Source organism: Lytechinus variegatus, chromosome 1 (genome assembly GCF_018143015.1).
Source record: "Lytechinus variegatus isolate NC3 chromosome 1, Lvar_3.0, whole genome shotgun sequence".
In the NCBI taxonomy this organism is placed as follows: domain Eukaryota; kingdom Metazoa; phylum Echinodermata; class Echinoidea; order Temnopleuroida; family Toxopneustidae; genus Lytechinus; species Lytechinus variegatus.
Genome location: NC_054740.1, coordinates 27925823 through 27940609, shown reverse-complemented (window position 1 = coordinate 27940609; position 14787 = coordinate 27925823). Strand labels below are relative to the sequence as shown.

At 36.6% G+C, this 14787-nt stretch overlaps 1 protein-coding gene across 2 annotated transcripts; it reads right to left on the bottom strand.

Moving 5' to 3' along the window:
* Positions 1 to 375: 375 nt before the first annotated feature.
* On the bottom strand, positions 376 to 14081 carry LOC121410452. 2 transcript variants are annotated; one of them, XR_005969338.1, is made up of 3 exons: positions 13863 to 14081; positions 3635 to 3848; positions 376 to 2477 (listed from the first exon to the last, which is right to left on the bottom strand). XR_005969338.1 is itself a non-coding variant. In XM_041602555.1 (3 exons), the coding sequence occupies exons 1-3, from the start codon at positions 11635 to 11637 to the stop codon at positions 2294 to 2296; spliced, it is 405 nt and encodes a 134-aa protein (XP_041458489.1). In that variant the 5' UTR covers positions 11638 to 11762; the 3' UTR covers positions 376 to 2293. The 2 variants fall into 2 exon arrangements, 1 of the variants encoding a protein (XP_041458489.1); XM_041602555.1 differs by lacking the exon at positions 13863 to 14081 and adding an exon at positions 11631 to 11762.
* Between the last annotated feature and the right edge of the window lie 706 nt (positions 14082 to 14787).

The following is a 14787-nucleotide window of genomic DNA, read 5'->3' as shown; positions in this document are numbered from 1 at the left end:
AAAAACACTTATGAATAATGAAATGAATCTAATTGAAACTCAAAAGCCAATGACGCAACATCTTTGACAAACTGAGACAATTATTCATTCTTTTACAGGATAAAGAAATACTTTTTTAAAGTGTAAATTTGCAGGAACACAATGGATGTTCCTATGTATCTATTTAATGAAATAAATTTGACTTTAATAAATTCAGTAAATTCAATTCAATAAATTTAGTGATTCAATAAATATCTACTTTTATTTGTCAATGAGTGAAAATACCTGTATTTTCTATTTAGAATGACAAAAAGCAATTTATCAATTCAATATCATCAAAAACTTTAGCAATATGGTTGTTAGGCCCTCCAAATTGTTGATATTTTGATGAAAAAGCCGTTTCTGCTGCAATATTTGACGCAACTCAAATAGATCAAATATTGTCGCAGAAATTGTCATTTGCCCCTGAAAGTATCTGCGGCAAATATTTGACGCAGCTCAAATAGCTGCATCAAATATTGCCGCAGAAATTGTCATTTGCCGCTGTTTTGAGATTTGCCGCAGAAAATGGGAGTTGCCGCTGCGGCAAATGTTTTATGAAACGGGCCCCAGGTCAATCAAAATATTTTCGAATTCGTGCTGGTGAGCAACACGTTCACTCCCAGCGATAGGGACTTGTTTAAAAATGGCATAGGAAATATGCATTTTCTAAGTATGGTAAACTCAGTAGAATTTAGGTATTAAATTGTGAATGAACTATTGGTAGGTAAGACATGCGTAGAGGATTATTTGTCTTTATCCATTTCTATTTTCCACATTTTTCTTTTGTTTGACTTTATTTTCTAGGGGGAAGCCCCACTCCCCCATTCCTGTGGATGCCAATTGGTTGGGGGCTTGGAATAGTGCAAGTTAAAAGGGTGAACCTGAACTTTATAGATATCAAGAGAGAAAGAATTGGAAAGTTAAAATGAATAAAAACAAAGATGGAGAGAGTGAGAAAGATGGTGGACTTTCAAGGGGCATTAAAAAATCTCATATTAAAACATCATTTTTGTTTTTGTAATTATTCTATTTACCCAGGGTCAGTCAAAATATTAGCATCCACAGGAGGGTGGGATCCTTCCCGCCTTAAAACTGAAATCTAAAGAAAAGTGTAGAAATGGATAAAAGACAAAGATCCTCTGCGCATGATTTACCAGCAAATGCAGCTCATTCAGAATTTAACTCTTAGAGCACCTAAATTGTACTATAGGCCTACAATATGTGTTTACCATGCTTAGGAAACACATATTTCCTAAGCTATTTTAAAACGAGTCCTACTGCTCGGAAGTGAACAAGTTGCTTCCTTACTCATATTCAAGAACGTTTTGACTAACCTCCTTTTTTAATTGGTTGCTTTGCTCCCTCACATACCCAACAATTTGTTGTCCTCTACATTTCTTCTGCTTGGTCACTTCGCTCCCTCTTACATATTCCTCAAATCTCTTGGCCCCTGCATTTTCCTTCTGTCATTTTGCTCTCTCGCATATATCCCCCCCCCACAAAATTCTGCTCTGTCGCATTCGCTCCCTCGCACATATCCCAAAATTGTTTTGCCCCACCCTGCATTTTTTTTCTGCTGACAGCCATGTCCTGCCCAACCTCTCTCTCCAATACCTTGAAATGATGGGGGGGGGGTAACTTTAGATATGAGAGTGACCGAACAATTGTAAATCAGTGAAATATTTGACTTTTCTTTTGATTAGTTAATATTTTCTGTGAGAGTGATTATTGCAAAGGATTATACCCCTTTCTGTACACAAAACATACCAGTATTTTGAGAAATAACAACAGAAAAAAGACCACATTCTTCCTGACTGTTCAAATCCTTAAAAAAATAAAATATGGTAATTTTTACTTTCTCAGGCATTCATCACAGGCTCCCCAATTCCTGTCTCTATTTCTCTATCACCCCCATTCTTAATTCATCTTTTTGTCTCTATCCAACAGCTCATTTATAACTGTGGCCTTGTTCTATCCTACATGTATTCTATTCTTCTGTCAGCTTGCCGTCATTCCTACTTTTCACAAACTTTTTTCTCTTCTGACATTCAAATCAGAATGAATATACTGTAAGACATCTTCAAATTCAATGAATTCATTTTTGTTACATGCCCAGTGATAAACGTTTTCATTGAGCTATTTTAAATAATCAGAATCCACACAGCGTAAATTTTTTGTTGTAAAGTTGTGCAAATCAATGTTTGTCCAAACTTAAAAGCAAGTAATGTATAAGGTAGGACTTCTGTGTGGTTTTCAGCCTCTTCTCCAAGTTTTAATACAGTCCATTATTGTTGTTGACTTCCACTTTACCCCTCTTGGACTTTCTGGTATTCAGTAGGAGTGGTCTTCGAGAAATTAAGGTGCTGAAGACTTTGGCACTGGTGTCTTTGCAGTATCTGGGAGGTTGTTTGCTGAATCGAAAAGTCTTTTGGGAAATACCTTGGTTTGGGTGAATTCTGTAGGAGACGAATTAATAAAAAAATAAGAAAAACAATATTGAACAAAAACAGATACAAGAATGAAAAGATAACTATTCAAAGATAATTTTTCAATCAAATATTCGATTATCCATGAAGAACAATATTCGTTTAGAAATCAAACCTTTTGCAGTGACTTGCAACAAGATAATTTTTTTAAAAATATACATGATATATAAACCCTATCTAGCCCCGGGGGGGGGGGGGGCTTAATAAACTCCCCTCCCCATCCACATTTTTCATGATAAGTCCACAATGAGAAATGAGGTACCATGATTACTTTTTGGTCAATTCTGCAGAGCTTTTGAGATACCCGGATATTCAGTTACGCAACATTTTATGAGTTTATGTCGGACCAAAAATTGCTCAAAAATATTATTTTGTATACACATTTAATCCAATGGAAATTCTATTTTCAGTCATAATTGACAAATTTATCATTATTCTTGCACTTATTGGTTGAAAATAATCAAATCTTTGCTTTTTATAATCAGAATAGTGCCATGAACAGATCCCATTAAAAAAACTATAAAATACATAAGGCCCCAAAACAAAGAAATACATATGGAATTATAGAAACAATAAAATACATAAGATTAGAAATGTCATTTACCATTTATTTTTGAGCAACTTTGTTAGAAATCATAGAATTTCGGGAATTCTTTAGAGATTAACCTTTAAAACAAAGAATTCTCTATTACGCATAAATTAGCATTACTAATTTATTAACAATAAATAATTTATTAACAATAAATTTTAATGAATTCTGTAACCTTTAGTTCCATGCTTGCAGATTACATTGATGTTGATGTGTGCATTGGTTTTCGTTTTGATCAGAGGCAAGATCTGAAGAGGGGGACCAAAAAAGCCCACCTCCCCCTCCCTGGGCTATGCAATCTCAAAGTAGCCCAGGATTATGAGTTAAACCAAATTTTAAAAAATATATTTATTTAGTAGTTTACTGTAAATACACAGTATAGGCCCCGGTCCATGGTTATCCTCCTGATTAGGATAATTTTCATCTCTATTTTGCTACTGAAAATTGAATAATTAAAGCAATGTTCTATCAAAACAAAGGTAGATAAAACAGAATATATATTTCTTTAGAACGCATGTATGATATAGATCCACTGTACCTTCTGAAGACGAGGCGGGAAATCAAATATGGTTGGGACAGCATCCTGTTTAAGACGTATCGTCTGCCCAGGTCAAAGCAAGCATCTTCAAAATGATCAGAACAGAGTACAGAGCTCTTGGAGGAATTCAATGAAGCTCGCTTCATATTGACCATCCTTACTGTGTTACAGTTCCGGTCTTGGTACCGGTTCAGTCCAATGGCTGAATGGGAATCTGCAGCAAATGTAAACACATGTCATAGAATCAATTACACATAATTAAGAAAGTTTGACGTGTCCAAAGGAAACAGATGCCCCCGCAGAATTGTAGTACAAAATGTTTTTTTATTGTTTTATGATGCAATTTTCTGTAAATCAATTAAACTATACACTAAATAAAATAAGATTTCAGTTCTTGATGTTTTAATAAGAGATTACCACAATTTTGTTTATGAATTTTGAACAGAAAAGTTGATATTTCCCCCCAAATTACTAAATCATGGAAATTGAATGCCTACAAAAAAAAACACTTTATAAGTAATATGACATTTCATTCCTAATACATGATTATATACGTGTTGTCCCTAGGTATCCTGAGTCTTGTCAATCGAGGGGGGGGGGGCGAGGAGAATTTGCACAATGGAAAAATTGATATACATTGGGTTTCAAAGCTTAATTTCATTTCGGGTAAATCAATATGCTTTATTTCATTTGAATCAATTATACCAATTTTAGGGCATAAAATACAAATTCAATTCAAACCTATAAATATAGCCCTTGAACTACTTATTTTTTTAATTCAGGAATTCTGATCAAATGTATATTAAAAACAATCAGTAGGCCTATATAATGTTTTTAACCCTTATGAGACTGGGGGCTGATTTACCCCCTTGTCATATTTTGCAATAAATCCACTGCGCAATTTTTTTTACCGCATCACTCACAGACTTACAGCATCACTCACTCACTTTTTCGAGTCTCGCGCAACTTTTGAGACCAAAATTGCGACCCCCTGGTATGTGTTTTCGAAATTACACAACATTTTGGAAGTGCATGCAGACCAAAAGTTGCTGGAAAAATGTGAATTTGCGTACAAATCTATGGAAATAGTGTTTTTAGCCATAATTCATAAATGTGCCATTATATTTCCTTTTACTGATTAAAATCAATTAATTTCAACTTTTTTACGGTCAAATATGGTCCCCGACTATTTCCATTGAAACAACAATAAACACATAAGAAAATAAGTGTGATGTTGAAATATATTGAGTCTGTGAACCAAAAGTGATCATTTCAGGGGCATTATTTAGTTAATTAGAGCAAACTTTTGATTTTACGCATAAATTAGCAATGAGATTTAGGCAAAATTTGATTATAGTTTTTTAGAATATACCATGGGTAATGCGTTTGCCAATCATCGCTGTGATCCCATGATTGACTGCCCAGATCATAAAGCCCCCCCCCCCAGTCTTCTTAGGAAATGAAATAGCCCAGTCTATGTAGGTTACTGGTAATTTTTTTTTTTTACTTTTTCATTTTTCTTATGTACAGATTTTCAAATTTATTACTAATAGAAATTTTCAGCAATTTCTGAAAATAATGATACAGATACAAATTTTGGCAATGACTCACATTGAGTTGTACATGAAATCAAGTTTTTAAGCAATTCGGATCTGATAATATGCACTTGTGTATATCATAACTGCGTAACCATGCATGCATTCCAAAAATAGTCTTGAATGTTGTGTGGCCCTGCCATGTTTACGAATTTATTGTAGATAAAAGTGAGCTAATCACATAGATTTGTTTGTTAAAATGATATTCTTAATATTGATTGCTGTGCAAGATTGAACAGGGAGAAGAGGAACATGACAAAGCAATCAAGAAAGAGTAAAGGGGGAAGAGAAAGAGGATTTATTTATAACACACAAGTAAAAAAAATGTGTTTTAAAACACACTGGTTAAAACGTGCCAACCCGGGCCCCAGTTAACGCGATCAGAAATCTATTCAATATGATTGAACTTAATATCATGCAGAAATCAATACGCATATAAATATAATCAAAAAAATAAATTTTGAACCAACTTGCATAATGAGCTGTGAACTTAGCCTGTATTTTGGTGACATCTACCTACACACCAAATTTTTTAAAATCCATTGAATGTTTTTCAAGTTATTGCGCGGAAACCAAGGGGGGGGGGCTGACAGGGGCAACACTTAATGCCCCCTCCGGGCTTCATCTGCAGGGGCATAAAAACTCTAGGCCTACTCATCAGCAGGGGCCCGTTTCTCAACACCTGGACAAGTTAGTCCTATTTATCTACCAAACACAGAATTAGTTCCAAAATTACCCAAAAGGATTAACTAGAATCCATTAATATCATATTGATACTATTGGTGGAAAGTACATACCAGACGTAGCCTTAGTCACAAAATAGCAAATTTTCCAAAAGTTGCAAAAAATAGAGGCAAAATATGCTTAAAAAGTACTTAAACATGCAGACATGGGCATTAAATTTCTGAGGAAATGAAATTAACACTAATTCATATCATGATAAAAAAAATCACATGTAAGTGGACATTGAGATATTTATCCCAAGATATAAAATTTGAATAGTTTACGTAAGTAAACCATAAGGCTTTCTTCCTAACATGATGGTTTCTAGTGTTGCTGTTGGATGTTTGTGGTCTATATCATGGTTGTTCCACTTTATGTTTGTCATTTTGCCTCCGACGAAGATTCTGCTAGGATCGAAAGCTTAGGCCCCCTTTTGACTCTCTAATTTACTCCATTGGCTCTTTTTTTTTTTAGATAAGCAGTTTTCAGCAGCTTCTTTTTGCCTTTAATATGATGATAATCAAACAGATTTTCAGGATTCCAAACATCATCAAAAAATATATTATCATGGATTGTTAAACTCTTTAGATACCTAAACGCACAATTTTATGAATGCTATGCGTATATTAGAGGAAGAATTTATTAAAATTTTGATAAGGGTCTGAAAACGAGTCCAATTATGGATGACCTGAAGTGGTAGAATCTTTGTCAATTCAATTATTTTACTACCTTAAATTAACACTTGTTATAATTTCTGTGCATTACAATTACTATTAAATGATTTATCCCACTTGTTTGCTATATAATTCATTTTTCTTTAAATTATTACGTAATAAAATTTTCAAATTTCGAGGCTCATTTGAATGTCACAGTCTATCCACATGATATCACTACATAAAGGACAAGTCCACTCCAACAAAAACTTTATTTGAATAAAAAGAGAAAAATTCAACAACCATAACACTGAAAATTTCATCAAAATTGCATGTAAAATAAGAAAGTTATGGCATTCTAAAGTTTCGCTTCATTTCACAAAACAGTTATGCACATCTCGGTCGATATGCAAATGAGAAACTGATGACATCACTCACTATTTCTTTTGTAATCTATTATATGAAATATGAATTATTTTTATTTTCTCGTCATTGTCATGTGAAATGAAGTGTCATTCCTCCCTGAACACGTGGAATTACATTATTTTAACATTTTGTGCTTCAGGCAAGGAGGTCCTAATTGTCAAATTTGTAAAAAATGAAATATTGTATAATTCAAACAATAAAAAAACAAAAGAAATAGTGAGTGACATCATCGACTCTCTCATTTGAATGTAACTGGCTCGTTAATATAACTATTTTGTTCAAAATAAGCGAAACTTTGAAATGTCATTAATTTATTATTTTACATCCGATTTTGATGAAATTTTCAGCATTGTGCTTGTCTGGTCTTTCTCCATTGATTCAATCAACATTTTTTCTGAGGTGGACTTGATCCTTAAGAAAGAAGTAAGTTATGACAGGTTTGGAGATGTCATAACTATTTGGTCAAGTTGTCCCCGATCTTGGCAAAGAGGGATTCGTGAAACAGTTCGCTAACAGGTAGCTAACTATTTCCAATTTAGTTAAGAAGTTAGAAGACTTAACGGTGTTGAGAAACGGGCCCCAGTCTACGCAAGCAGAACCAAACAGAATCAGTTTGCCACACTCAAATTCCCAATTTGCACTCGCATCAATTATTTAGTTACGTACCTATCATTTTATGATCTAGTGCATAGAACAAATGACCATTTTTTTTAGGTCGGAATGTCAACAATTTTCAGCTCGTGCTTCGCATTCCCATTATTGAAATATGTACCATCCTCATGGTTAAACAGTCCTTAACAGGATCATGCTAGAACACTTATTAAAAATTATGTTCGTGCTTGGCATTCTCAGTAATTATCTAGAACACACACATCTTGTTCAGGATCACAAACGGTGCCTAGAATGTTAAATTTTCAGGACAAAATACATCCTAAATACATATATAAAAGTTCCAAAAAAAGTAAGAAAAAAAATTGCTTGCCTTTGCACTTTTTATATAAGGCCTACGTGATTATTTCATATTGATGTTATTTTATAAGAAACCAACTCGCATATTTAATGACCCAGTGTAGTGGTCCACCCGGATACCCCCAACCAGTAATTGGGAGGAGATACCTGCGGGTCACAGTTCTGTGTGCGCACCCTTGTAGGCGACCCAGATTGGCTGGCTCCTCCAATACGCCTTGGAATGTCTTTAACAGATATATGGCACTATATAAATGCTGTGCATCATCATCTACCAACACACCCAAATTTTAAAAAATCTGATGACTTTTGATAAGATATCGTGAGGAATCCAACTCGCATATTTAATGAGCTGTGATCTTTGACCAGCATATTCCGAATTCGAACTTAGCCTGTATTGGTATCATCTACCTACACACCCAAATTTGTTCAAATAAGTAGAATATTTCATAACTCATAAAAAAGACATTATCATGCGGAAACTAAATTGCATATTTAATGTGTTTTGACCTGCCGACTCCAAATTCAAACTTGGCCTGTACTATCAGAGGGTCGTGTGTTCGAATCCCGCCATGGACTAGCGTCCTTTGGCAAGGCGTTAATCCACTTTGCCACTCTCCACCAGGTGTTAAATGGGTACCTGGTAGGATGTGAAAGCCTATGTATAATGTAGTATGCCTAGCAATTGAGTCTTGGAACTCTTGTTGGAGTGCTCCCCAGGGAGTGGAGAAGGTGCATACATTGTACGCAGGCATACAAGGTTCTGATGACCGTGGTAATACTGAGTCTGGAAAGCGCTTAGTCTCTTAGAGACGTCGTTCCGATGCATTAAGCGCTATATAAATATGTGGAATATTATTATTATTATTACTATGGTGTCATCCACTCCTATGGTGTCACCCACTCCAAGCTGTGGGGAAGTTACACATTGATGCAGAGGTTCGAGCCCTGATCACGTCTTTCGGATTGTGACATTAAAGGTCGGTCCCAGACGTAAATAATCAAACCTGATTGATATACGTCTGTCAAAAACTCAAAATACACACACACACTCCTAGTACCAATGATTAATGTTAATGTTTGGACCTCATAGGCGACATTACCCAAAATATGGGTTGCCGGTTGGACAATGCTGTTCTGAATCTGATTTCAAACCCAAGACTTTGGTAAATGTACGCCTTAATACAAATTGGAGTTATGCGATATGACTTTCATTTGGTGGGAAGACATTTAATACTTTATAAAATTAGTTGAAATTAAAATGGATTATATTAATGCTCACTGTTGGTGAGCATTTCTACACGATCCCCCTATTGAGATTTATAGTAAATATTTTGGAATTATATTAGTTATGCGACCCCTCCCTCATGATGATCACAGCATTATTTGTAATGGGGATATATTTCGTTCATATTCTTGTCTCTTCTTTCTCTTTTTAGCCTTTTTTTTGCTTGTTAAAACCTTTTCATTTTTTTGGGGGGGGGCTTGCCAAATTTTATGTGGGTCAAAATTACATTCATTTTTTTAGTGACAATCTTATTTTTCATTTGTCAAATTTTACGCAAGACAAAATTACCTTCGATCATTATTACAGTTAAAACCTTTTTTTTAATTTTAATTTTTTTTTGGGGGGGTTGCCAAATATAACATGGACAAAATGACTTTCCCTTTTCTTATTTATTTTTTTGGGGGAGCTTGCCGAATATCACGCGAACGAAATGACTTTCATTTTTAGTGACCATCACTTTACGTGAGACAAAATGACCGGTTTTTTTAAGTGAGAACCTTTTTTGGGAGTTGTCTAATTGTACTTGAGAAAATTCACCCCACCCCCCCCCCCCTACTTTGGAAAATCTTGGATTTACCTCTAGTTTTAATCATGATTAACCCTAAATAGACTGGGCTATTTCGATGCCTAAGAAGACTGGGGAGGGGGGCTGATTCAGCGCCCCCTTATGATCTCGGACGTCGATTGCGCGATCGCGACGAAAATTGGCACACATTACCCATGGCATAATCTACCAAATTATCACATCAAATTATGCAAAAAATCTCATGTTTCATTAATTATGCTAATTTTTGCGTAAAATCATTAGTTTGCTCTAATTAATAAAATAATGCCCCTGAAATGCTAATTTTTGTTTCACCTACTCTAGATAGGCATCTGATCAAATTTATTTTTAAAAAATTTCAACATCATGTTTATTTTCTTATGTATTCTATTGTTTTCTAAATTTCTTATGTATTTCATTGTTTTTCGACTTTGTTTTTCATTGTTTTTTCAATGGAAATTGTCAGGGACTTTATTTTGACCATGAAAAAGATAAAATAAATTGATCTTAAGCAGTAAAAGGAAAAATAATAATACATTTATGAATTTTGGCTAAAAACACTATTTGTATTGGATTTGTACACAAATTCACGTTTTTGAGTAATTTTGGGTCTGCATGCACGAACGAAATGTTGCGTAATTTCGAAACTGTGTACCCGGGGGTCACAATTTGGTCTCAAAAGTTGTGCGAGACTTGAAAGTAAAAAGTCAGCGAGCAACGCGGTCAAAAAGATTTGCGCGGCGGATTTATCACGAAAAATGTCGAGGGGGGGGGCTGATTCAGTCTTTTTAGGGTTAAGATCATGCGTATACCACGGCAGAGGCGTAAACCGCTGCAGGGGCATGCAGGCTGGCCCTTGATCCCTAGTGGATTTCACCGGAAAAAAAATCCAGATAAGAGAAAAGGAAAGAAAGGAAAGAGGGGGGGGAGAAAGGGAAGACTGGGAAATAAACGAAAAGGTCCCCCCCAAAAAAAGGAGGGGAAAAGAGAGAAGAAAAAGCGAAATCATTAAAGGGGTGTATATTATAACTTCATTTATAATTGTTTTTCCTTCTTTTATGGGGGGGGGTCAAAAAAATAAAAACCTTAACGAAATGTTTTTCTATAATTACATTTAGGTCTACACTCGCGATTTAATAAAAAATAGTAGCCATCTATATACAAATGATGCGTTAGAGTGGGTCAGTAGGAACTCTGTGTACAAGGTAACCACATGCACACAGTTCCACTGACCCACGAAAGAAACCCATGCATCATCTGTTTTATAGAATGGAATTTTTTTTTTAATAAACCACAAAAATTAATGATTTACTGGATGCATGATAATTTCATGCGTCCGGTAAATTTAATTTACCGGACACATGATTTTTTTTACCGGACGCATGATTTATTTACTGGACGCATGATTTATTTACCGGATCGATGCATGAAAATTCCAAAATCTAATGCAGAGCGCAGACACTTTGATAACCCTGGACAACATAAATATGGGCTTAACTGGATAATGTTGCCACAAAGATATTGTTATACCCAAAATGCCAGATACAGCTTTGCATTGACTATATCTTGAGCAGTTGAGGCAGCCTCCGACCTCCAATACATGTAGCTGTGTGTGTGTATGCGGGCCGCGCCGGGGGCCAGCGCCTGCCTGGGCCTGCAGTGGATATTTCGCTGTGCACAGCCAGCCCAGGGCAGTATAGATCTAACGTTAGATCGTACATGTATGTCTGGACTTCTCAACTAACGAGTATGTGGGCAGTTTTAATCCCAATGACAATTACGGTACCGTATTTGTACTTACAGATCATTTTGCATCCTTTGATTCATTCTGCTTTGATCGAAATTCAAATTTTGACGTAAACAAGTGACGGTAACAGTACATGCGCGATGACATCACAATGACCTTTTCGGGCGATTGCTTGTTTACAGTGGATATCGTTGCGTTTTGATTATCGGGATATCGTTCATGCAGCCCAGTAAAATTTTTGCATTGCTCTCAACCAATCAGATTGCAGGGATTTTCTCATCCATTTCTATAAAAAGTTTTAAAATTGCTAAAGATCCAGAGATATCAAAACCCACCTGCTGATTTAGCACTGGGGTACACAAGCCAGGGTTATGCCCAGTGCATGCCCCCCGAATGTTCTACGTACAACCAAGATATAAAAAAATGAAGGGAATTAAAGAAACCAAAATTAGGAAAAGTGTAAGGTAAGATATCTGTCTCAAATTTAGATTTGCACGAAAGGTTTTTTCTCGCTTGCTTCATTCGCTTGGAACATATAAAGCAACTTTATTCCCACGTGCCATATGTTTCGGCCTCTTTCTACTATTTCATTTTTTTTACTCATCATGCTCCTGCCACACAGGGGTTTGCCCTAATGCATGAACAATCATTAAAAAATATCATTTTCATACCATGTGACTGGGAATTTTTTGCTCTACCCCTCCCCCCTCCTCGATCCCTGTATCGATTTGACTTGACATGGGCCTATACCTGATGTATTCTGCTTCAATATAAAATCATAACGGATAGAACGCCTTGAATACAGGCCAAACAGCCTAACGACACACACACACACACATTGCCGTGTCACGTGACAATCAGTATTAAACGAGGATGTGTACAACCCTATGGCGACAAGGCTAGTCGCAAAAGTTGAGCAAGTTCTGGACGAATAGGCTTCAATACCCCAAGAAAAGAAGTAGTATCTAGGGACTAATTAAAAATAGTTTTCTTAATGGAGTTCCATGTTAAAATCTAGTAATTTAAGTCCAACTTTTAATTCGCGTGCACTCACTTTTTTAACACAGGAATTAATAGGCACGGTGCCTAGAGTGTCATCTACCAACACACCTAAATTAAAAAAAAAAACAATCAAATATATTTCAATTTATTGCACTGAAACCAAGTGGGGGGGGGGGGGAGGCAGGCAAATCAATGGACAGATGGAACGCTTAATGCCCCCTCCGGACTTTGTCTGCGAGAGCATAATTACAGAGGAGCTGAATTTGAAGAGGGCCTGAATCAAGACTGAAACATCGCAATACGTGTAAGTGGGTAGCCTAGGCTAGGGCACTCACACTAGTACGAGGCCCGGGGGGGGGCACTCAGTATATAATGCATAGTGGGTATGTGCCGCGGAGGGGACCCCCATTTTTACACCCAAATTTCCGTTCCAAGCCAAGGCATAGCATTTTTGTCTTATTGAGAAAAAACAAAGAAAGCTGCTCCAAGGCAAAGCATTTTGTTCTTATCTAGAAAAAAGAAGAAATTCGCTCCAAAGCTTCGCATATTTTTCGTTACGCCATTCCGGTCGCATTGATCTGCTGCAATTTTGGTGAAAAGCGGCCACAGAGCGCTGTCCGACCATCGTCTCTGAGCGAGCGCACCCGGCGGAGGCTGCGCTAGCTGCATCACGGATGCCCGTTCCATAGGGATGCATACGCACGTACTCACACGCTGGCGATCGATCCGTTCCAACTTCCAAGGACCCCCATTTCACAAAATTTTAGTTCCAAACCCCGTTCCGAGGACCCTCCTTTTTACAATACTCCCGCTCCAAGCCCAAGGCCCCCGTTTTTGTCTCTCCTGCGGCACACCCCCACCACTTTTTTGTTCAAGTGCCCCGGCCCCGGGGTACGAGGTTAGTGAGGCTGGGTAAACTTGCGCCAAGTTGCGGCCAAGCCCGCCCAACATGCCCAAACTGTTGAATAAATTTGTTATTTCAAATTAAAAAAAAATATATTTGTCATCTGATTTCAATGAAATTTTCAGCATTTTGCTCTGTATGAATTTTACATTATTTGCTAAGTTCTAGGCCAAAATATCTTCAGCCTGTATAATTCCTCACCATTTTAGGTGTGCAGAAAAGACCAATCCCCCCTTTGTCTGACTACAGTACACAAACTTGAATACATGGGACTATAATTTTTACAGTACACAGCTTCTTGCAAATGAAAGTAGCAGGTATGGCAACCACTACGATTTCCCATTTTGTTTTCAACGTAATTCAAACATAGCTGAACTTACGAATGCAATGTCCGTCCACATTCTACTAATTAGAGAAGTTGTTTGCAGCTCTTGTTGGCATGAATAACCATGATAACGTGAAATCTAAGCTAAACAGGAAAGGTTCACCAACATGCCGACCTGTGAGTGTGACCGTCCCGCGGCCGGATATCGATCGATCGAAGATCGGCTTGAGCAAGGTGCAGCCAATCAGCGACGATCTCATATACCCTGCCAGAAAGAGGAGACAGAATTATTTTACATGGACGGAATTTTTTGTGATGTGACACAAAATCATTTCGTCGACGGAATTTTTTGTGATGTGACACAAAATCATTTCATCGACGGAATAGATATTCGCATCGCAACGAAATGAATTTTGAGGACGCAATTTTATTTCGTCTCGACGAAATTGATTATAAGTGTGACACAAAATAAATTTCGTATACGAAATCACACTGCATCATGACGAAATGAATTTCGTTGGAGTGAAACACAAATTTTCCTACAGAATTTTCCTTTGAACACTTGGGGTGCCATTTCGTTAGATCAAAATTCATTTCGTGTGTACGAAATAAATTTTGTGGACGAAATTACATTTTGTCTCGACGAAAATTTATTTTGTGTGACAAGAATAATTTCGTATACGAAATAAAATTGCATCATGACGAAATCATTTTCATATGAACAAAAAAACTTGTGTACGGAATGGCGTGAATTGGACGGAGTATGGCACGCCAAAAAAAGTTTGTGGACGCAATTACATTTCGTCTAGACGAAATTTTTTCGTTGAGACAAAATTAATTTTGTGTGACACAAAATAAATTTCGTGTACGAAATAAAACAGCGTCATGACGAAAAGATTTTCGTCTGAATAAAAACACATTTTGTGTACGGAATTGCTTGAATTGCACAGAATATACTGGCGGACACTTGGCGCCCCATT

Bases quoted from the DNA above. Each gene is read 5' to 3' on its own strand.
- LOC121410452 (XM_041602555.1), bottom strand. The intron at 2,478-3,634 runs GTACAGTGGATC...CGTCTCCTACAG, and splicing joins TCCCGCCTCGTCTTCAGAAG to AATTCACCCAAACCAAGGTA.